General features: G+C 53.0%; 1 protein-coding gene across 1 annotated transcript; it reads right to left on the reverse strand.

Annotated features, from left to right (window-relative positions):
• Positions 1–380: 380 nt before the first annotated feature.
• Positions 381–20,818, reverse strand: CCDC102A (coiled-coil domain containing 102A). Its single transcript, XM_006897133.1, has 8 exons — positions 20,067–20,818; positions 17,320–17,546; positions 13,945–14,053; positions 10,102–10,218; positions 9,691–9,900; positions 5,283–5,453; positions 4,355–4,458; positions 381–510 (listed from the first exon to the last, which is right to left on the reverse strand). Exons 1-8 carry the CDS (start codon positions 20,652–20,654, stop codon positions 381–383), a joined length of 1,656 nt encoding a protein of 551 aa, XP_006897195.1. The 5' UTR covers positions 20,655–20,818.
• Between the last annotated feature and the right edge of the window lie 926 nt (positions 20,819–21,744).

Below are 21,744 nucleotides of genomic sequence, written 5' to 3' on the forward strand. Positions count from 1 at the left end.
ATTCTCAGGACTCTACTGGGAGAACCTGAACGCCATTTATTACAAAACACTGGGCTCATCGCACTGTATGGTGGACAGCCCTCCATCGCTATCCCTCACCTCCTGAGGAGGGTCCCGGGTGAGGTACCTCACAGGCCTAGGAGTGGTCCTGTGATTATAAAACCAAATGAGTCCAAGTCCCCGGAGCCATATGTATAGTGTAGGTTGGTGACAGAACCAGCGACCTCCACCCAGGGGCAGGCCGAAGGAAGCTGTCTATGTCTGGGTGATCCAGCCCACAGTGAGCACAAGCAGCTGCATTAGTGGGAGTGACCGGTCACCGTCTGGGGCACCCGCGGCTGTGGCCCGGACCAGTTCCTCCCTGCCTGGCCCAGGAGGTTCTAGGCCACCTGGATCTGCAGGTCTTCGTCCTCATCCAGGTCACTGGTTCCATCGCCGGCCTCCTCGGCACCAAAGCGAGCACTACGGATCTTCCCGAAGAGGGGGGCGTTCTGCTGTTGCCTTCGGAGCCTGTGTGGGCAGAAGTGGTGGGGTCGGGCGTCAGAGCTGCCGCCCGCCTAAGTGGCCCACCTCCGGGGCCAGGCACCATGCAAAGCTTTTACACACACACACACACACACACACACACACACACACACACACACTCTCTCTCATTTTACAGAATCCCTTATCTGGAGGTGGTGATTATTGTCAGCTCACTTTACAGATCTGGAAACTGAGGCACAAATAGTTCAATCACATACTCAAAGCCACAGAGAAGAGGTGGGGAGGGTTGGACGCTGAGCTCAAGCAGCTGGCTCAGCATGGACCAGTTGGCCACCGAGGAGAAGGTGTTGGTCAAGGTCACACTGCTGGGATATGAAGCCAAGCTGGTCTCTGAAGCCCACACGCAACAGAGTCTGGGGTTGGAGGGCTGACCCCCTTGCATCCCTGATGTCAGTGGCAATGTCTTCAGTCTCCTTCTATTAAAATTCCTACAGTGAAAATGACGAGGCAGACTCGGGTTTTGGGGAAAAACTGGTGGATTTTCTTCCCACCCCCGCCCCCAACCCCGCCAGCAAAGGGTCCCCCCTGGCTATACCTGTATTAATTTTCATTTTGAAACAATATTTTATTGTGTTTTAGGTGCACGTTTGCACAGCAGATTCCGTGCCCCTTTAAGTTTTTACACAGATCGTTTCCGTGTCACTACTTCAGCCCTGGCTGCATCTTACTGGAAGGCATGAATTATTAACGGGCAGGGAGGGGCCGGGCAGGGGCTTCCATTACTGCACTGTGATTTAGTGAGCTGTCCCCGCAACATTAAAGCACAACAAGTTGCAAACTAAACTGAGGGCCCCACCCTTCCTGATGGAAGCCCTGGAGAGGCTCCCTGTCCATTTTGGGAGTTTATGGCTCCAGAAGAACGTGAGAGACTCGCAGGCCCGGGATGAGGGGGTGGTGCTGGGGGAGTGGGCAACCCCACCCACGCAGGGCTGCGCCTGGAGCCCTGCCAGGCTCACGCACAAACACTCTCAGGGAATCACCCCAAGCAAGCTTCATGACAGGCTCATTTCACAGATGCGTAAACTGAGGCTGGGCTAGGATGAATGTCAGGAGGAGTCTGAGGCTCAGGTGCTCCTGTCAGTCACAGGATGTCCGCGCAATTCCCTGAGACAGCGCGCAGGCTCTGGGAGGAGGCTTCCCTGCCTATCCTACCCTACTCATCGGCTGTGCAGGTGGACCTGGCCCTTTGTACCTTAGTGTCTTCCTCTGCTGTCACTTAAGACACAATGGTTCTGCCTTCCCATCCTCATAAAAGAGGCTTGATGCTTACAGGACAATGTCCCGGTGAGCTGACTCTTAACTCACACTGACCCTGTGAACCACAGATCTCAATCTTGCCCTGTACCGTGTCCTCCTCACAATCTCCGCCACACTCACGTCACCGGGTCAATCCAACTCGTGGAGGTCCTTCCTCTCTTTCTCTGACTTTCTGTCTTTCCCAGCAGGATGATTCTTTCCAAGGTCCCTCTTAACAGCACGCCCAAAGTCTGAGAGATGACGTTTTCACTCTCCTTGCCTGCAACGAGCACCTTGCATGCACTACCTCCAAGATGGTGGTGTTGTGTACTGTAGAGAGTCAGAACCGACCCATAGCTGATAGCTAATCCTCCCGTGGGTTTTCTGAGGCAGTTTCACAGAGGAAAAGATTGTCCAGTTTTCTCCCGTGGAGCAGCTGGCTGCCTCGAACTGTGTGCCTTCGGGATTGCAGTGCAGCTTCTTGCCACTAGGCCACCAGTCCCTTATTCTTGCTATTTATAAATAATCTTCCGCAAGATTTTACATTACAGATTGTAATGATATTGTCTGGTACTTTCTGCATTTTTAATAATGGGGACAAATATAAATATTTCTTTAATAAACAGGAACAAATATGGATCTCCTCCAGTCAGTTGGCCAGGTAGTCATCTTCCAAATTTCTCAACATAAACTAGTGAGCATGTTCGGGGGTGCATCTATTTGTTGAAATACCTCAGCTGGCATTCTACCAATTCCTGGGGCCTGATCCTTTGCTAATTCCTTCAGTGTAGTTGGCATTTTCCCCTTCATGACCACTGGTCCTTGATCAGACGCTAGCTCCTTAAATGCGGCAGCGTCAACCAATTCCTTTTGGGGCAGCGACTCTGTTTTCCTTCCATCTTTTTTTACTGTTTCCTGCGTCACTCAGGATTTTGCCCGTAGCATCCTTCAGTGTTGCAGCTTGATGCTTCAATCTGTTCTCCAGTTCTTTCAGTTGGAGAAATGCAAAGTGTGTTCTTCCTCTTTGGTTTTTAAACTCTGCACGTTTCATGATAACACTGTTTTGTCTTCTCAAGCTGCTCTTTTTCTTTTCTTCAAGCTGCTCTTTGAATCTGTTCGGCGCTCTTACTTCAGCTTTTCTTCCCTGCGTTTTGGCATCTCTACGTTCGAGTCCAATTTTCAGAGTCACTCTCTGACATCCATTCGAGGGTTTTCTTTCTTTCTTGTCTTTGTAACGACTTTTTGCCTTCATCATGGTTGCTGTCCCTGATGTCATCCCACAACTCATCTGGTCTTCAGTCATTAGTGTTCCAGGCATCAAACCTATTCTTTTAGGAGATGGTTTTTAAATCCAGGTGGGATAGACTCCAGGTTGTGTTCTGGTTCTTGGGGACTTGCTCTCATTTTCTCCAGCTTCAGTTTCAACTTGCACATGAGTAATTGATGGTCTTTTCCACAGTCAGCTTCAGCTTTGTTTTCACTGCAGATATTGAGCTTCTCCATCGACTTTTTTCCATTGTTGTAGTAAACTCAATTCCTGTCTGAGACCCAAATAGAATCCTCACCATCCAGGAGTGCTTGTGGCGGTGACGGTGGTAAAACGGAGGATGCTGGCACAGCTGACGGTTCTTTAGCGCTGGCCGTGTTTCAAGGACTTTTACGGGCATGGATCAACTCATTACATTCTCACACAGAGAGATAAGAGCTAGCTTGAGCCCCACTTGATAAATGAGGAATCTAAACTCTGACACAGAGAGGCCAAGTAACTGGCTAGAGACCACACAGCTCCCAAGTGTAGGGACAGATTCACCCCACCCCAGGGGGTTTGGAGGTAGAGCCTGGACTGGTCAGAGGACCCCAGACTCCACAAAGTGAAAGAATATGAGAAGAGTGCTTGGCCCTGCCCCGGCACAGGAGCATTAGCTGGTACTGTGGCGCGATCCTGCCAAAGCTTCTGGACTATGAAGTGGGAAGGACTTGAACTTGATCTTCTGAGATGTCTCACAGTTAGTTCTATGGGGGCTGCAGAACAGGTGAACTTCACAAGGTAGTGGAGGCAAACGGAAGGAGAGGGCAGGGAGGTGGAGTGTGATGGGTGAGCCCTCCAGAGAACCTTCAGTTCTTCCTCACTGAGGCTGCAGTAAAGGAGTGTCCAGTTCCCAGTCGGCCCGAGGCCACCCCAGCCCATCATCCTTCTCCTCAATGACTCCCCAGACCCACCGGTCCTATCCTGTCCCTGTCCTTGGGCCTGGCCTCTTTGCCTGGCCTCTTTGCCTGTCCTTCCTGCCTTCACCACCTCCCCCTCCAACCACCCACCTGCACGCTGGAGGAGACAATTCCAGGGCCCAGCTGCTCTGACTTCCTGCACTCCCGGTTTCCTGGTCCCTGGCCCCATCCCTTCCTGCCTGGAGGGGACAGGAGCCTGGCCTGGGAGCCCAGAGCCTTCTCCTGCCTTTCCTTCTAGCCTTGACCGGAATTTCACCCCATACAGGGAGGCTTCTTCCCTGAAGTCTCTCGGCCCTCTCCTTGCAGGAGCCTGGTCCCCAACACCTGGCTGCACTCTGGGGCCTACCTGGACTGGAGGTGCTCCAGCTGCACCTGCAGGTTCTCGCTTTGCTCTGTCTGCTCGTCCAGTGACCGCTGCAGCTTGCGTGCCTGGTTGTGGGCCTCGTCCAGCTGGGGGCGAGCAGGGCCAAGAACGGGGGTGGGTCACCTTGGGCAGGGCAGCTAGGAGAATATCCCCTGCCAAGAGCCACCTTCAAGGCCTACACCAAGAACTTCCTTTTTCCTTCCTGGCCAGTCGCCATCCCTGTTGACCGTCCCAGCCAAATCTAGGCATCCACCCACCCACCCTCACCACTCACCTCCCAGTCTATCCGCACACATCTGTCCACCTGACCACGCATATATTCATCTGGCCATGAAGATACCCACTCGGTAATTATTAACCTGGTCAGCCATCTCACCACCCTGCTTGTCCAGCCATCCTTACACCCTACTGGCCACCTAGTCCTTCCCTCTTCTGTCCACGCCCTCTTCCACCCAGCGATCTGTTAGTAGTCCATCCATCATTCCATCCATTCACCCAGACATCCACCTTTCTATATACCCTACGGTCATCCATCCATCATCTGCCCGCCACTCACCCATTATTCTATCCCATCATCCATCAGACATCACTCACTCCCCCTGACTATCTGCCCACTTATATTTTTCACTCCTTACATTTAAGCATCCATACCTCTACCCACGAATCTGTTTACGCACTTACCCACCTCGTCTGTCCACTTCCCCTTCCATCCTCCTGCCCACACTCCATCCTCATCACACCCACACACTATCCTACCATCTCCTTAGTCCCTCTACCCTGAGCACCCCCAAGAGGTAGGCTCATGCCGCGTCCTGGGGACCGAGCACAGAGAAACACAGCCGGGCTCGGCAGCCCTGTTCCTCTCTTGGTCGAGGTCTGCGGCCACCACCGTGGCGCCCCGGGCACTTACTTCATCTTCAGCCTGGGCCAGCTCCTTCTTGAGCTCTTCCACCCTCAGACGCAGTTTTTTCACCTCGGCCTCATGCTGCTCCACCCGCCGGTTGGCGTGGGCCAGCTCTGCCACCTTCTCCTGGAACTGCTTCTTCAGCTTGCTGTGAACGTGCTTCAGGTCCGCCAGCTCCTGCCGGGAAGCAGAGACGGAGCAAAGGAGGTTCGGTGTCATGTAGGCACCAGGCTAGGAGGGGTCTTAGGGGGTGAGGCAATTCTAGGGTTGATGAGTGTCCCCACTCCCTAGAATCTCTCCACCTACTGTCTGAAATAGCAAAATTACAGCTCAGCGTCTCTAAGTTGCAGCTCTGAAGGTCTGATGTGTGCAAGAACTCCTGGGAGGAGCAGCGTCTGATGACGCCTCCTTCAGGAAGTCTGCCTTGCTTGTCTCAAGCTCTTGCTGACCCAATTCGCCCTTCTAAGTCTTCAAGCAAACGTGCTCAGTACCAAGTCAGTGGAGAGGAAGGCAAGCTCATGGCAGCCCTTTCCAGTCACCGCGGCCCATCCTAACTGGCTTGACAGGGTTTCGCCCAGGGACCTCTGCCAGCTGTCCCCGTGTCCTTGTCCCACTGCATTTCTGCCAGTCACGCCTTTTCACTCAATTCTACCTGCCAACACCTGCCTGCCAAGTGAAATACCCCGATTGAAACACTCTTTTAAGGCAACCTGAATCCCCACGTGGAATGACACGTTTCTTCCTCTGAAGTTCATGGGTGATCAGCTTGGGAGTTTCAGAGACCTGGGTTCAAGTCTGGCTTCACCCACTTATTCAACAAACCCTCCCTCAGCACCCACAATGAGCCTGCAAATTCAGGGGGACCTAGAAATCCAACTTTACAGAGCTCACACACACAAACACAAAACCAGCACATTAGGTGTTAACAAACACTCGGAGAAAACTCAAGCAGGGCCAGGAAGGGCCAGGGCCGGAGCAGGTGTCATTGAACAAATGGCCACAGGGGTCATCTGAGGACGTAACCTTGAAAGGAGGTCAGGGATGGAGCAAGAGAGAACCTGCAGAGATGAGAAAGCATTCCACACAGCGGGCACGACAAGTGTGAAGGTCGTGAGGTGGTCATGAACTTGTCTGTGGCTGATGGTCAGTGAGCAAGGGGAAGTGAGAAAGCTGCTGTGGCTGGCAGGGTGTGGGCAGGCAGGGCCTGAGAGCTCCTGGAAGGGCTGTGGGTTTCACTTGAAGCACAGTGGGAGGCATACAATACACGCATTATAAAGATGCCTGGCTGCTGGGCTCCCTAAGTGGTGAAGCCAGAGGAGGCAGGAGGCCATGGAAGCTGCCAGGAGGCTGAGGTAGGTGCTGGGGCCATGGAGAGAGGGGGTGACAAGCGGCTGGATTCTAGGAGCTGAATCAAGGGGGCTCTGGGAATGGACTGGGAGAAGGAGGGTGAGGGAGTGAGGACCAGGCACCCAGCAGCTGAAGGAGAGGGGTGGCCACGCTGGAAGGTGGCAATCAGTGGCTCCACTCAGCTAACTTTGAGATGCCTGCACACTTGGCCTGGGGCTGAGAGCCGGGACTTCAGGGGAGGGGTGAATCTGGCATCTTCCAGGGCATGTGGTATTTCCAGTCATGGTCTGGGGATTGGTGGAGAGAAAGGTGAGTAGGTCGGAGGCTACAGTTACTAGGAATGATATGAGAAGCCAGCAAAGGAGATGCCTGCCGCAGTTTCCACATCTGTAAAATGGGGAGAGGCACTGTCTAACGGTCTCAGAATCCTTCCTCCTTATTCCATTTTTATAAACCTCAGCCTGGACCAGGCCTCCATCCTATTTAGCAGCCCTGGAGGAGTGACAGCCCCGCCTGCCCTCTTGTTCGTTGGCCTTCCACACAGTTGAGCACTACAACTCCAAACACATTCATACTCCCTGCTTCTATTTCTACACTTCCCTGCTCACGCCCTCCCAGCCTCTGGCCTCTTGTTCCCCTAAAGCACCATACCCCTCTGATTGACAGCACAGAGCTGGGCTCTGCACAACACTCTTCACACCACTTCTCCACATCAGTTCACCACCACAGTAAGGTCTGGTTTTCCCCTGAGACTTTCACACAAAATCACATTTCCCAGAAGTCTTGACCGGACTCTGGGCCAAGGTCAGGGCCTCCGGTACTGCCTATCCTGCTGGCGTGCCAGGAGCACTTAATCTCATGACTCAGGGTGTGCTGCTCAAAATGACTTTCCTAGCCATAGACCTTGACTTTCACCACAAATGTGAAAACGGAGTGTGTTATAAAGTAATCCTTACGGCGTTGGTCAGCTTTTCCCTTTCCACCAAGTCAAAATGGAGTGGATTTAGTGGCGAAGGTGGGAATTTCACTATCAGCAAGCAAGAGGAAGTAGGAATACAGTGAATGTCCGTTGGGGCCTGACATTCCCAGGCCAGTCAGGACAGGATCTATACGAAAGCAGCCGTCACCTCAGTAGACCCCCAGAGACTGGCGTGAGACAGCTGACCTGGGACCGTGGCCCTGTGGAGCCAGGGCCAGGGGCCTTTGCTCAAGCTTGTTGAAGGACCGAAGGAAGATGCCGTACTTGGCAGGACTAGGGAAACTTTGTAACACTGACCTAAGCCATGAGGTTGAAGGACTAAGTGCCAGCGAGCACGGAAGATGCCGTACTTGGCAGGACTAGGGAAACATTATAACACTGACCTAAGCCATGAGGTTGAAGGACTAAGTGCCAGCGAGCACGTCTGAGAAGCTGTCCAGACTGAGGAATTGTGTCCTGTGGCCAACGTGAACTGTAACCTGTCGGCATCCCAATTAAGTTAGTAACTACGAGCATAGTTCTCTGAGATCTGTGTGGCCATTCCAACACATTTCAGACCCAGCAGAGCAGAAGGGCTGGTGCTGGGATGAAGAGAAGCAGATGCAGGAGCCTGGGGGACCACATCTGATCTTACAGGAGTTAGTTCTGTACTGTGGAGGCTGCTGACAGAGACAGTTCCCCTTTGTGGAGTTAGCGGAGGTCAGACCCGGCCGTCTTCATGTTGCCTACGTTCAATTTACATCTATGTAACCAGAGAGCTACGTCTGCTCCCTCCAGCACCAAGAGCAGGGCTTACACGCAGAAGTGGCTCAATCAGTATTTGCTGAATGAATGAGAGGACTGTTGAAAGGATTAAGCGATGTGAGGACCAAACGCAACAAGGCCTGGCAAACAGCAGGCCTAATGCAGTTATGATAAACGTATCTACTACCATCACCACTATGGAGCCCTGGTGGCTCAGTGATAAGGAGCTGCACTGCCGACTCACAGGCATGCAGTTCAAATCTCCCAGCTGCACCTTGGGAGAAAGATGGACAATCTCCACCTGTGCAACTTACAGCTTCTGAAAACCTGCTGGAGGGTCAACAGTGATTCGCCTCTGACTCAATGGTACCCTCCAACAGCAATCATCACCACTCGGCCCAGGCACACAGTAGGCATTTAATAGTGTTATTATCACCACTGGGCCTGGAACACAGTAGGCAACTGAAAAATATGGCTACTTCAACCATCACTGGGGCTAGTCCGCAGGAAATGTTCAATAAATTCAGCTGTTGATTATCATGAGGGTTGAACATTCAAGAGCTGTTTAATAAATGAGCTACTAGCGTTTACTATGGAACTTTGGGGGCCTAGTGAGGAAACAGGTGCTCTGCCAACTCCAAGGCCGGCAGTTCGAATCCACCAGCTGCTCCTCAGGAGAAAGATGAATAATCTCTTCTCATGCAATTTTCAGAATCTGAAAACCTGCTGGCGGGTCAGATGAGTAGCTCCAAGTTATCAGTAATGAGAGAGAGAGAGAAGAGAGAGGAAAGAGAAAAGAGAGAGACAGAGAGAGAGAGAAGAGAGAGACAGAGAGAGAAGAGAGAGAGAGAGAGAGAGAGGGAGAAGAGAGAGACAAAGAGAGAAGAGAGAGGAGAGAGAGATAGAAAGAGAAGAGAGAGAAGAGAGAGGAGAGAAGAGAGAGGAAGAGAGAAAAGAGAGTGGAGACAAGGAGAGAGAGGAGAGAGAGAAGAGGAGAGAGGAGAGAGAGGCGCGAAAGAGCGAGAAGAGAGAGGAGCGAAAGGAGAGGAGAGGAGAGGAGAGGAGAGGAGAGGAGAGGAGAGAGAATATTACCACAGGACCTTGCACAAAGTAGATGTGCAATAAATTCAGCAACTACAATTATCGCCAGGCACAGAGACGGACGTGCTCAATAAATGCGGCTCCTGTGGTCACTGCGGGACCCAGTGGAACTCAGGACGCTTCTAGGATGATCCCACCCCTTCCAGATTCAGAGCGGTTCCTGCCGGGGTCCCTGGATCTCCAGGCAGCAGGAGCTAGAGTGGGTGTCCGTCCAGGCTGGACAGGGAGCAGGGGCTGCCCCACCTTGCTCTTTTCGAAGAGTGCAGCCTGGCTGGCCCTCAGGTCACAGTCCAGGGCACTGGTGGTCTGCCGCCGCCGCCGGGCCAGAGCCTCCTCCAGGTCCCCGACCTGCGCCCGCAGCTTCTTGTTCTCCCGTTCTAGGCCCAGCTTCTCTGTCTCCAGCCGCTCCCGGCGTCCCCACTCGGCCGCGTTTTCTGCCTGCAGCCTCTCCATCTACAACACGAAGGGACAGGGTGAGGCTCCAGCAGCTGTGTCTGGCTGCAGGCTTGCCGCACGGTGTGCAGGATGCAAGCGGACCTCTGGTCTCTGTGTGCGCGCCTTGTGGATTTCTTCCTAGTAACTGGCCAGTGGAGGAAAGGCTGTGGGATCCCCGCCCCTCCCTGCAACCCCTCCCCGGTCCCGTAGCTGCCTCACCTCGCCCCTCAGCTCAGCCATCTTCCTGTCCATGCTGGACCGGGCTCCCAGCTCATCCTCCAGGTCTTCCGACATGCGGCCCAGCTCGTCCTGGTGCGTCTCCTTCAGGATGTTGAGCTGCAAGGACGCAGCACAACGGGGTTAGGCGAGGCCTCCTGTGAAGAGCGCGCCACGCAAATCCCAGTTTTCAGAAAAGACTCTGAATTTCACCCTTACTGCCTCTCCGGCATCTTTCATTGATTGACATCTTATCCTCCAGGTAACTCATTCTTCACAGCAGTAGCCTAGAATGTGCTGCTTCTTGTTGTTATGTGCCGTCGAGTCGTGTGTGACTCATAGCGACCCTACGTACAACAGCCCTGAAACCTACTCTGTGTCAACTATACTCTCTCTGACACCTACCCTCATTACCCCAGTCACTGTGTCAATCCATCTCATAGAGGGTCTCTTTCTCCATCCCTCCACCCTTCCAAGCATGACGTCCCTCTCCAAGGAATGGTCCCTCCTTGCAACATCCTCCAAGTATGTCAGACGAAGCTTCAGAATCCTTGCCTCCAAGGAGCAGCGTGACTTCACCCTCTCCAGGACAAACCTGTTTGTTCTCCTAGCAGTCCATGGTATATTCAATACTCTTCTCCAGCACCACAGCTCAACGGCATCAATTCTCCTTCTAACCTCCCTAGTCATTGTCCAGCTCTCTGATGCATAGCAAGCAACTGTGAAGACGTTGGCCCGGATCAGGCGCACCTTAGTCTCCAGACTGATGTCTTAGCAAAGGTAAACTCAATCCTATTCTCAAATTCTCTTTTTGACTCCTGGGTCCTTTGGGATCAAGTTGATCCCATCCCTGTGGTTCCACAAACTTCCTCTCACCTGCCCGCCTCTCTTCTCTAGGTTCTTCCTGGTCCAGACACAGTGGACTTTCTATGCCGTCTATACACCACGATCCTGGCCACCTCAGGGCCTTTGCACATCTGGTTCCCTGCTCCTGTGGTGTGTTACGGAGCTGGTTCATCTCACTCTCAGGCCTGGCCACGATGTCCCCTACTAAGAGAGGCCTCTCCTGTCCACTCGCCTGGACGAAGTGCTGTTTCTCCATCCCATTTCCCACTAGACTGTGAGTATGGGAGGCCAAGGGCCTGAGTCTGTGTGCTGACCTCTGAGTGCCCACAGGGTTTTTGGTTCAGAATGCTGTTGTTTCTAGGGATCACCACGTCTATTTTGATTCAAAGGGTCCCCACATAATAGCAGAACTTCCCCAGATTTCCCAGGCTGTAATCTTTCCAAGGAAAGGACATCATGCTGGAAAAGGTGGAGGGTCAGAGTAAAGGAGGAAGATTCTCATGAAGAGGGACTGACACAGTGATGGTAACAAGGGGTGAGAGTAGACCAGATATCACGAGGATGGGGCGGGAAAGGGCAAGGGGCAGACTGGTCGTTCACAGCGTCACTATGAGATTCAGTTGCTTCAATGGCACCTGACGCCACCACCACCATCAGCACCTCAATGTTCGCTGATGAAATGAATCCAGCAGCCTGCAGGACAGGGCAGGGCGGGCAGCAACTGAAGGGCCGTTAAAAACCAGACCCTTCACTGAAGATCAACTAGCAAGGACTCCAAACAACTGCCTGGGTGAGTCCAAAGTACATTTGTTGAGGGAAATAATTCAGATTCAGTAGAACCCGTATCATTATCTGCTGAATGGCACATTCATGTTCGGTTTTTTATGTTTGTTTTTTTTTTAATTTTTCTGTTACCAATTAGACTTTATTACTTGAGAAAATGAAAAGGATTTTTGGACCCAACCCCCGAAGTTAGCTGGGGTGGGCCTGGGAATCTCAATGAGATTCCCTAGTTGGGTTTCCTTTCTGGAGGAGACTGCCCGTCTTCCTTCAGACTTCTCTTGTTGTTGTCAAGTTAGAGCAGATGCCCAGCTGAGCTCAGACCCAACAACTCAAGGGAATCTTGCACATTCTGTGAATCAGGGTTGTAACCTTTCTCCACACACCTAGTCAATCTATTCGCCATGTAAATTTGAGAAGCTTGACTATATGAGGAAGAACGTGGCATCAGGATTGGAGGAAGATTCTTCAGCAACCTGCGTTATGCAGATGACACAACCTTACTTACAGAAAGTGAGGAGGACGTGAAGTACTTACCGCAGAAGGTCAAAGACTACAAGAAAACAAAAGTCCTTACCAAACTGGACTGGTACGTAACATCAAGATAGATGGAGAAAAGACTGAACGTGTCAATGACTTCACTTGAGTTGAATCCACAGTCAACATGCCCACAGCAGCTTGTTATCTGCTGTCAGTCAGAAGTGACTCAGTTGACCCTCTAGTGACTTTTCAGAGCTCTAAATAGTACAGGAGGAGACTGATCATCTTTTCCCGACAGAGCTGCTGATGGATTCGAACTGCCTGCCTTTGGGTTGGCAGCGTAACTCCTTACCACTAAAGCTACCAGACCTTCCATGAGAGCAGCAGTCAAGAAGTCAAAAGAGGTGTTACACTGGGAAACAATCTATCTCTCCAAAGTGTTAAAGAGCAAGAGCGTCAGTTCAAAGGCTAAGTCGTGCCTGATTCAAGCCAAGGTATTTTCAATTGCTTTTTATACAACTGAAAGTTAGACAATAAAGATGCCAGGAGAATCGATGCCTTCAACTGTGGAGAGCACACAGATTGACAAAACACTAAACACATCTGCCTCGGGGGTAGTGCAACCAGGATGTTCCTCGATCTCTCATACTTTGGGAATACTGTTGGGAGGGACTAGTCCTTGAGAAAAAAATTCCTGCTGCAAAAGGCAGAAGGTCAGTAAAATAGAGGAAGAACCTTGACGAGATGGGTTGGCAGTAACTGCAACAATGAGTTCAAGTGCATCAGGGATAATGAGCCTGGTGCACAACAGGGCACGATTCAGGTCTACTGGCCATAGGGTCCCTAGGAGTTGCAGTTGACTTGATGACACCTAACAACAAGAACAACACAGCTGAAGGTCTGGCACGTTTTGCACATACATCGCACGCGAGGAGACTGCCCATCTTTCTCCCCTGGAGTGGCTGCTGAGACATGCCACGTTTTGTTCAGCAGCACAACTTCCTAAGGACTAAGCCTCCAGGTATAGAAAATGCAGTTCCTTGCAGGGCTGAGGCCAGGTTGTGAGGTCTGAGGACCTCCCACCTTCCAGAAACACAGGGGATCCGGGCTGGCTTTCCCTGTGTCGCTGCGCCCCCTGGTGGCCATCAGGGCCTGCACAGGGGGCAGCCGCAGTGACCCAGCTTGCCCTTTGGCCAGAGGGTGACTCAGTTTCTCATCTGACTAGCATAAGGGCTCCGTAAGATCAGGCACGGACGAGGCGCTCAGTAAACATTATTTCTAGACTTCCTTCCCTCACTCTAGTCTAACAAGTCCTGTGAGATGCGGTCCTTCTTCGGCCTCACCTCTCACCAGCCTTCCCCATCCCTCCAGGGTCATTCCTCTCAGGACTTTTATACTTTCTGTGCCGCTATCTTCTCAGTGGCAGCGTCTTCACTGCTGTTTAAAGGCTCACTTGAAATATCACCTTCTCAGAAAAGACAACCCTAACAGGCAGCCCCCTGTGCCTCTCATTGTGATACCCCTGGACAGTCCAGGGGTATATCTGCCTGCTTACTGCTTGCCAGAGGCCCCATGAGGAGGACAAAGACTTGGCCCGCCCCTGTGCCCAGAATAGTTCCTGGCACCTAGCTGGTGTTAAATTAGAGAATATATTCCTTCTCTCTCTCTCTCCCTCCTTCCTGAAATCCAGCTGCTCCCGGCCACCGCCTTCAGGAAGCCCTCCTGCTTTCCAGGACTCACTTGCTTGAGCATCTCCTGCTTGGTCTTGCTCAGCTCTTCATACTTGATCTTCCACTGGCTGAGCTCCCCTTCCAGCTTCTCAATGCTCCGGCTCAGGGCCAGTTTATCCCTGCGAGAGGGGAAGGGAAGGGACAGACGTTGGTGTGAGCCCACGGGGCCCCCTGTCCAGAGTCCACACTGGCAGTGGTCCTGCTGGGCACTCCTGCGCACGATCAGACCATGTCCAGATTCCTTACGCTGGCGCTCAATGTCCTGGCATGGCCATACCACCTCATGTGTCCTCCCGGAGCTGAACCCAGGCCCAACGGTGGGTGCCCAGCCTGGGGTGTGGGGTGATCAGGTCACCTGGGCCAGGCCACTCGCCATCCCTGAGCAAGTGCCTCTGTCCTTCCCTCTCTGCCCCCAGCCCATCTGTTAAGTGGAGTCCCATGTCTATCTTCTTTATGTATTGTCCCCAGAGGGCCTGGCTTGTGCACACAGTCCTGTGGTTTGAAAGGCTGGGAAACTCTGCTTGTGGTTTTGGAGGAGAAGGACTTCCTCCTTCCATCACAACTCCTACCCTGTACGTGGCCTTGAACATGAACAAGCTAGGGTGTGCACACGGTAGGTTTGCAGCCACTGGCTGTGTGCACCATTCATCCCAGCATATAGTGCTGCCCGACTCACTCCCCTCCCGCCTTCTTGAGAGTGTGACAGGCCACAGGGCCTCAGACGGGCGATCCCTCCTCTGGGATTCATGGGCAGGATTTTGGATGTCACAGGGATTAGAGGGCCATTATGTGAGGAGAGTAATTCCAACACCCTGCAATACCGGGACACCTCATCTGCTTAGGAAATATCATGCAGCCTGTGTGCCGTGTACATGTCCACTAGACGTTCCTAGGCCAGAACCACCCTTAACTGAAACATAATCAGAAAGCACTACTTGCATTTTGACCCACACTCTTCTTCAGAGAGGGAGAGACTGTATACATGCTGGAAACAACACGTGGCTTCGTTCTAACTCTCAGAAATCCAGTCACCCAAGCAACATCCCTGGAGCACTCGAGCTGCCAAATCCGCACACTGGCTCAGCTGCCCCTGTCACAGTCTATGCAGTGATTTAAAGAGGCGCGTACCCGTGAAGCTCTACAGCGGCGGCCCGAGCGCATGTGCTCCAGGGGTGTCTCCTCTCACTGTCCTCATCACTACCAGTTAAGGTCTGAACTGCGACCAAGTGAATGAAAAAGATGCCCTGAGGTCTTAACCCCTGGGCCTGTTGTGGGTGTGACCTTAATTTGGAGGTACACTTTTTAAAGGCATTGTTGCCTGAGGTAACATGAGGTCGTGTCAGAGGGGCAGGGGCTGTGCCCGGTATGTCTGATGTCTTTGTAAAATGCAGGACAGAGACACAGTAGGAGGCTGGCCATGGAAAGGGAGAGGCAGGGGTTAGAGAGATGCATCTTCAAGCTAAGGACTGCGAAGACTGCCTGGAACCGCCCGTGGATGGAAGGAGGTAGCAGGCAGCAGTCTTCGAGAGCCTTTCAGAAAGAAACAGACACAGAAAGACAGGCAGACTGAGTGTATAAATACCCTAGCTTTGGATTTCAGGCCCAATGAGACGGGCTGACACCATGAGGGTGATGGTGGGTGAACACTGCACAGTTCGTGAGGCTGTCACAGGCTCAGCCAGGGCTTCACCGTGCTTCATGTGCTCTCACTGCTCCGATGGGAGCCGACTCGACTGCACCTAACAGCAACAGCCTCCGGAACCATGGAACAGTCTCTTCTGCTGTCCTGGGGCCCCCAGGGGGTGATGCTCTATTGAGAAAGCACTGGCAAGAAGCTGCGCTGCAATCCCAAAGACCCGCAGTTTGAATCCCACCGGAGGAGAAAGATGGGCAATCTCTCGTGTGATTAACAGCCTCTGAGAACCTGCTGGAGGGGGCAAGTATACAACAACAACCACAACCACCACCGTTTCACATAAAGGCACTCGATTCTGGTGGAGCTTGAGCATTATCATACATACTTTCTTTTAACCGCTTTCCTTCTGTTTCAACTTTGTCTTCTACTGGGGTATTAGGCTTATGTATTTATTTTTTTAGAAAATATGTGCGTGCTCACCACTGGGCCAATTGGCAGCATCAGGATGGATGGCGAAGAGATTGAGACTGTAAACAGCTTTAGTTTGCTCGGCTCCACAGTCAACACTCTTGGCACCAGTAGCCAGGAAATTAAAAGACGTATTGTGATGGGACAGTCTGCTATTAGGAACCTCTCCAAAGTACTGAGGAGCAATGATGCCACTCTGGAGACTAAGGTGTGTCTGATACAGTCCATGGTTTTTGCAATCACTTGTTATGTGTCAGAGAGCAATGATGCAACTCTGGAGACTAAGGTGATACAGTCCATGGTCTTTGCAATCATGTGTCAGAAAGCTGGACAAGAACTAGGGATGATAGAAAGATATTTGATGTCTTTGAGCTGTGGTGCTGGAGAAGAATATTGAATATACAGGTTCATTCTTGAGAGGGTTAAATCAGGCTGCTCCTTGGAGGCAAGGATTCTGTAACTTCGTCTGACATACTTTGGACATGTTGCGAGGGACCAGTCCTTGGAGAGGGACATCATGCTTGGGAGGGTGGAGCAAGACAGTGCAGGAGGGGAAGACCCTCTATGAGGTGGACTGATTCAGTGACTGGGGTAATTGGGGCAGGTGTGTCAGAGACAGTGTGATTGGCACAGGATAGAGCAGGGGTTAGGGCTGTTGTATATAGGGTCACTAAGAGTCGCAGGCGACTCGACGGCACGTAACAACAACAACATGAGCGTGCACAAGCAGTCATACTATCTACACATTCAAATTCTGGACAGAGAGGAGATGCCAGATGATACTCATGCGCTTCCTCCATGAAGCCTTTCATTCTCCCGCACAGATGGAGCCCCCACCCCCGTTTCTTCATTGGTCGCTCCCCTCTCTCTTTTGCTCTGCTTCCCTCTCTTACTGATCTCTAAGCTTAGCTGCTTATAATTTTGAGTCAGAACTGAGTCAAACTGACCCTCCAGCAGCTTTTCAGAGGCTGTGTATCACATGGGAGGAGACTGCCCATCTTTCTCCCTTACAGCAGCTGGTGAATTCAAACTGCCTGCCTTTGGGTTGGCAGTGCAACTCCTTACCACTAGGCCACCAGCGCTCCATAGAGCAGATGCCCGGGTATGCAGTATTTGAATAAGCACACTTGCATTCAGGCCTCTCAGCGCCAGGACTGGACACTAAACACCTTTCAACCAGTCAGTCTTAGGCTCTGTAACACCGCTTCTCTTTTTGGGTTGATTCTGCAGGCACCCCAGCATTTCATGGTCCAGCCCCTCAGCCGATACCCCAAGACTCACTCTCGTTCCTTGAGCAGCACCTTCTGGGACTCGTCCAGCCGCAGCCGCAGGGCGGTCAACTTGGACGCATCTTCCTCGGTGGCAGCCGCATCCTCCCAGGGCAGCCGGCTGCGCTCCTGGCGGCTTGAACTCGCCCGTGAGCTCCCACCTCTCACACTGCGTGTTTCCCAGCAGCCCTCGGACTCCTCTGGTCTGCTTTTCAGCAGGTTCTCCACCAGCTCCAGCTCCTGCAGGGAACAAGGTGTGCTGGACCAGAGTCCTCACCCGCTCAGCCTTCACAATGGCTTCTCCCAGGCTTGCTGGGAGCCCTTGAGCAAGGCACACAGCTCTCCAGGACGAAGCATTCTAAGAGGCTTGAGCAAAGAGGAAAGGCAGGCAGTTGGGTCCCCCAGAGGGTATGTGATGGAAAGACGGGGAATTTAATGAAGCCACAGCACATGACATAGCAAGGTGCAGCCTTCAGTTTTTCTTCTATAAAAAGTGGGGGATGTCTCTGTCCTGCTGCCTCATTATTCCTGAAGAGGAAAGGACTTGGACACCTTCCTCTGCGCCCCAGAGTTCTATCTGGAGTCAGTTACAAAGCTTTCTCATCTCCTTGAAGAGTCCTCGTCACTGGAAGCATGTAAGCATATGGCAGAACATTACTTGGTGGGAATGAATGTTACAGCCAGAACTCTGACAGCAGTTAACGACTAGATTTCCGTCAGTGAGGTTTCCAGCTCTATGATCCTCCTTTTCAGGCGTGACACCAAGGAGATGACAAAGCAGACACAGAGAGGCAGAACCAGTTCTCCAAAAGGAAGCCAAGTCACTTCAGTGTCTCACAGCTGACCCTCCAGTGGGTTTCTGGGGCTTTGAGTCAGACGGGAGATTGTCTCTCATTCTCTGGAAAAGCAGGGGGTGCCTTCAAACTGCCCGAGAGGCACCACCTTTGTGTTGGTAGCAAAACTCCCTACAGACTAGGCCATCGGAGTTTCTCCCCAAAAGGACGTGTTACTGTGAACTGTGGAGTCAGAACCGACTCTCGGCTGACCTTCCAGTGGGGTGTTCAGAGGCCGTAAATAGCACGGGAGGAGACTGCCCACTTCTCCCCTGGAGCAGTGGGCGGGTTCACACCTTTGGGATGGCAGTGCTGTTCTTTGCCACTGGGCAACCAGAGCTCCCTCTAGAAACAAGGAAGTGAGGGAATATAACCCGGTGCTGATACAAAGCCCATCAAGAAGCTCTGGTGGCAGAGGACATCACGCGTCTGACCGCTAACTGAAAGGCCAGTGCTTTGAATTTGCCGGCAACTCAATGGGATTAAGATGGGCAGTTTCTGCCTATAAAAATTTCCAGCCTCGGGGAGCTCTGGTGGCCTAGTGGCAAGAAGCTGCAACTACAATCCCATAGATACACGGTGCGAATCCACCAGATGCTCTGCCGGGAAAGGAGGGACAATCTCCTCCTGTACCAGTCAGATCTGATTTGATGGTACACTTACACAAAAATAAAATAAATTTTTTAAAAAATTTACACCCTCAGAAAGCAGATGGAAGGTTGGGCTTGACTCAAAAACAGTTAAGTTTCTGGTTTGGTGTTTGTTTTTTTTTAAGTGAGTGAGTCCATTAATCTCCCTTCTCCTCTGCCTCTGACCACCAATCTGATGAGTTTGTTGTTCTTGTCTCCAAAGAGAGCAGTGAGCGCCCCCTCCACACACCAGGCCAGCCGGGTTGGGAAGGGGCTTCATCCTCTGTGAGGCAGCAGTGCCTGTTCCGATCTACAGACGTGGAAGGGTTGGAAAGAGGGGGGGTGAGGAGGCCCAAGTCTTAGCTGGGACAGCTGGGGCCTCTAGGCGCAGGGCTGTGGGAACCTGAATTTGGGTTCAGGTAGTTTTCTTTGGACAGCCTGCTGGCTGGGGAAGATGCCCTCCACGCCCACCATTAATGCTCCAGACACACTTCTCCCATGGACTCTGCAGCTAGACTACTTGGGTTCAAATCCAGCACATTGCCTCCAGCTGAGTGAGCCTGCACTTCACCTCTCTGTCCTTGTGGTCTCCTTCCTAAAGCAGAAATCTCACAGGGTTGCTGGGAGAGTTAACAAAGACAGTGAGTGCCCCATGGTACTAAGTAAGGAGCGTATTTGATAATGCTCGGGGCCTCCCTCCAAGACTCTTAATAGCTCTGAGCTCTGTCATTACTGCTGTTTCCCAAGCTCACCTGGTGCTCTAGGCCTCGGGGCCTCTGCATCTGGACTGGCCTCCCAGCACTTTACAGCGCTAAATGCACATGACTTCTTGCACTTCTTAGCATCAGTTTAAATCTTCTAGGGAGGTTTCTGTGAAGTGCCTCCCCAGCCCAGAATCAGGCCCTCCTCTGTGCTCCCTGCCCTGACAACCAAGTTCAAGTTGAAGGACTTTTCAGCTGTACTATTAAGCTGATGCCTGGAGGAATATCCTGCTGTTTCCTGTATGACGGGAGGATACCCTGGTTCTCCCAATTTCTCCAGCTCGGCTGGGAGAGGCGGGATCGCCTGAACTTGGATTTTCTGTTGCTTGGAAAGGGAGAAGGGCTGTGTCCTTGTCAGAGAGCCAGACACACAGAATCCCAAGGGCCTGTCCTCACTAGCGCCTTCCAGAGAACCATCTGGTTCAGGTGACTGGCTCTTGCCCACCTCTTGGTCCAAGAGTAAAGGCCCTGTCCAGCAGTCCCGCTTGGATAGGAGCTACAACCCCTTCAGAACCAAACCGCTCTGCGCCCGCGCACCTGGCTGCCCTGGGGCCTCTCCGACCCGACGACGTCGCGCACCGGCTCACGTTCCTGCTCCGTCTCAGGACCGTCTGGTGTCTGGTCGGCTGCCTCCTGGATGCCCCGCAGCCGCGCCAGCTCGCGGCCCCGCGCCTCGCACTCGCCCTGCGCCTCCTGGCGCTCCCGCCGCGCGCCCGCCAGCTCCTTGGTGAGCGAGTCGAGGCGCTGGCGCAGCTGGCGCACCTCTTCGCGCGCACGGTTCCGCTCGGCGCGCACCTTGCTCCACTTCTCGCGCCAGTTGGCCGTGCAGTCCGACCACCACCGCATGGTCTTCTCCATCTGCGCCGCGCGCGCCCGCGCCTCCTCCAGCTCCCGCAGCCGCAGCTCTTCGCGGCTCTCCCAGTCCCCGTCAGCCAGCAGCGGGGGCGCCGGCGGCAGGAGCAGCGCGGGAGGCGGCCCCGGCGAGGGCGTGCCGCTGGGCGGCGTGGACGGCAGTGAGTCGGAGGGCCCCATGCGCTCCGGCGAAGGGCTGCCCAGGATGGTCAGCAGGCTGCCCTTGGACAGCTGCGGGGACTCGGCCAGCCGAGGGCTTGGCCCGTGACTCATGGTCCGGCTCGGCTGGCGGGCTGCAGGTCTGAGGTTCCAATTCCTGATACGGCTCAGGAGGGCTGCCAGAGGCTAATGGGGGCTGACATGCCACTGTGCATGATGGACCTGGCCGGCCCGGCCCACAGCTCTCCAGGCCACGAGGTGCGGGAGGTCTCCTTGGATCTGCGGGAGAATACAACCAGTATTAGCCTGAGGCCACGACATCGAAAAGACGGCACAGCGATGCGTTTCAGGTGTCCTGAGGGTGGGGCTGTGGTGAGCCTGGATCTCCTCCAGTGCCCTCTCCACTCCAAGGCGGCAGCAGTGACTGGTCTGCAACCTTGCCTGGCTGTCCTTGACCTTTCTAGTGCCATCTGCTTCAGGAGACAGTTTGTGCTACGATCCTTACCCCTGTCTCTAAGCCAGATTCAGTTACTGTTCCCACCAGCCTGCTCCTAGAAGTCACCTCTTACGAGTGGACCACCTCAGGCCACATCGGCTAGTCCCTGTCCCTATCTCCATTAGGGTGTTAACCTTGCTATACCAGTTAGGGTCCCTGCTTGCCCATGTCACCCCAGGCTAGGAGTCTGCTGTAAGCAGGGCCTGGGGCCCCCGGCCACTGTTTTAGTCCCAGCATGTGTTGATGGTAATGACATTTGTGAAGAGATCGTAACAGGCCATGCACCAGGCCCAGACTTTTATGTGAATAATTTCATTGGTTCCTCTTGACATACTTGGAGGCAATCACTGTCATCATTAACTGAAGATCATTTACTCGGCTCAATCTCACCATTTCACACAAGGTTAAAGTCCCTGAGTGCATCCAGGGAGCTTCCCAACATTTATGAGGACTTGTCACCATGCCCTCACTGGTAGTAAGATAAAATAAATCAGCCTCTATTAGATGGTGGTGACAGTGTCTCCTCCCCACTTCCCTGCCAGAGCCAGTCCCTCCCAGCCCCTTTCCCACAGCAAACATTCCCCTCTCTCTATCTCCTGTCTTTCATCCTAGAGCTCCCATGCCCACTGCTGGGCTCTGCCATCCACGGGCCACAAAAGAAATGAGGCAGATGTCTATCCCCGCCAGAAGCCTGCCCTGCACTCTCGA

Source organism: Elephantulus edwardii, unplaced genomic scaffold, assembly GCF_000299155.1.
Source record: "Elephantulus edwardii isolate Elephantulus edwardi_28Jun2011 unplaced genomic scaffold, EleEdw1.0 scaffold00201, whole genome shotgun sequence".
Lineage (NCBI taxonomy): Eukaryota > Metazoa > Chordata > Mammalia > Macroscelidea > Macroscelididae > Elephantulus > Elephantulus edwardii.

What these genes read in the sequence shown, in the direction of transcription:
- CCDC102A (XM_006897133.1), bottom strand. Translation starts at nt 20,654, where the DNA reads ATGAGTCACGGGCCAAGCCCTCGGCTGGCCGAGTCCCCGCAGCTGTCC. An exon ending in GTGCTGCTCAAGGAACGAGA is followed by an intron (nt 14,054 to 17,319) that starts GTGAGTCTTGGG and finishes CCCCTCTCGCAG; the next exon opens with GGATAAACTGGCCCTGAGCC. An exon ending in TGGCTGAGCTGAGGGGCGAG is followed by an intron (nt 9,901 to 10,101) that starts GTGAGGCAGCTA and finishes TTCGTGTTGTAG; the next exon opens with ATGGAGAGGCTGCAGGCAGA.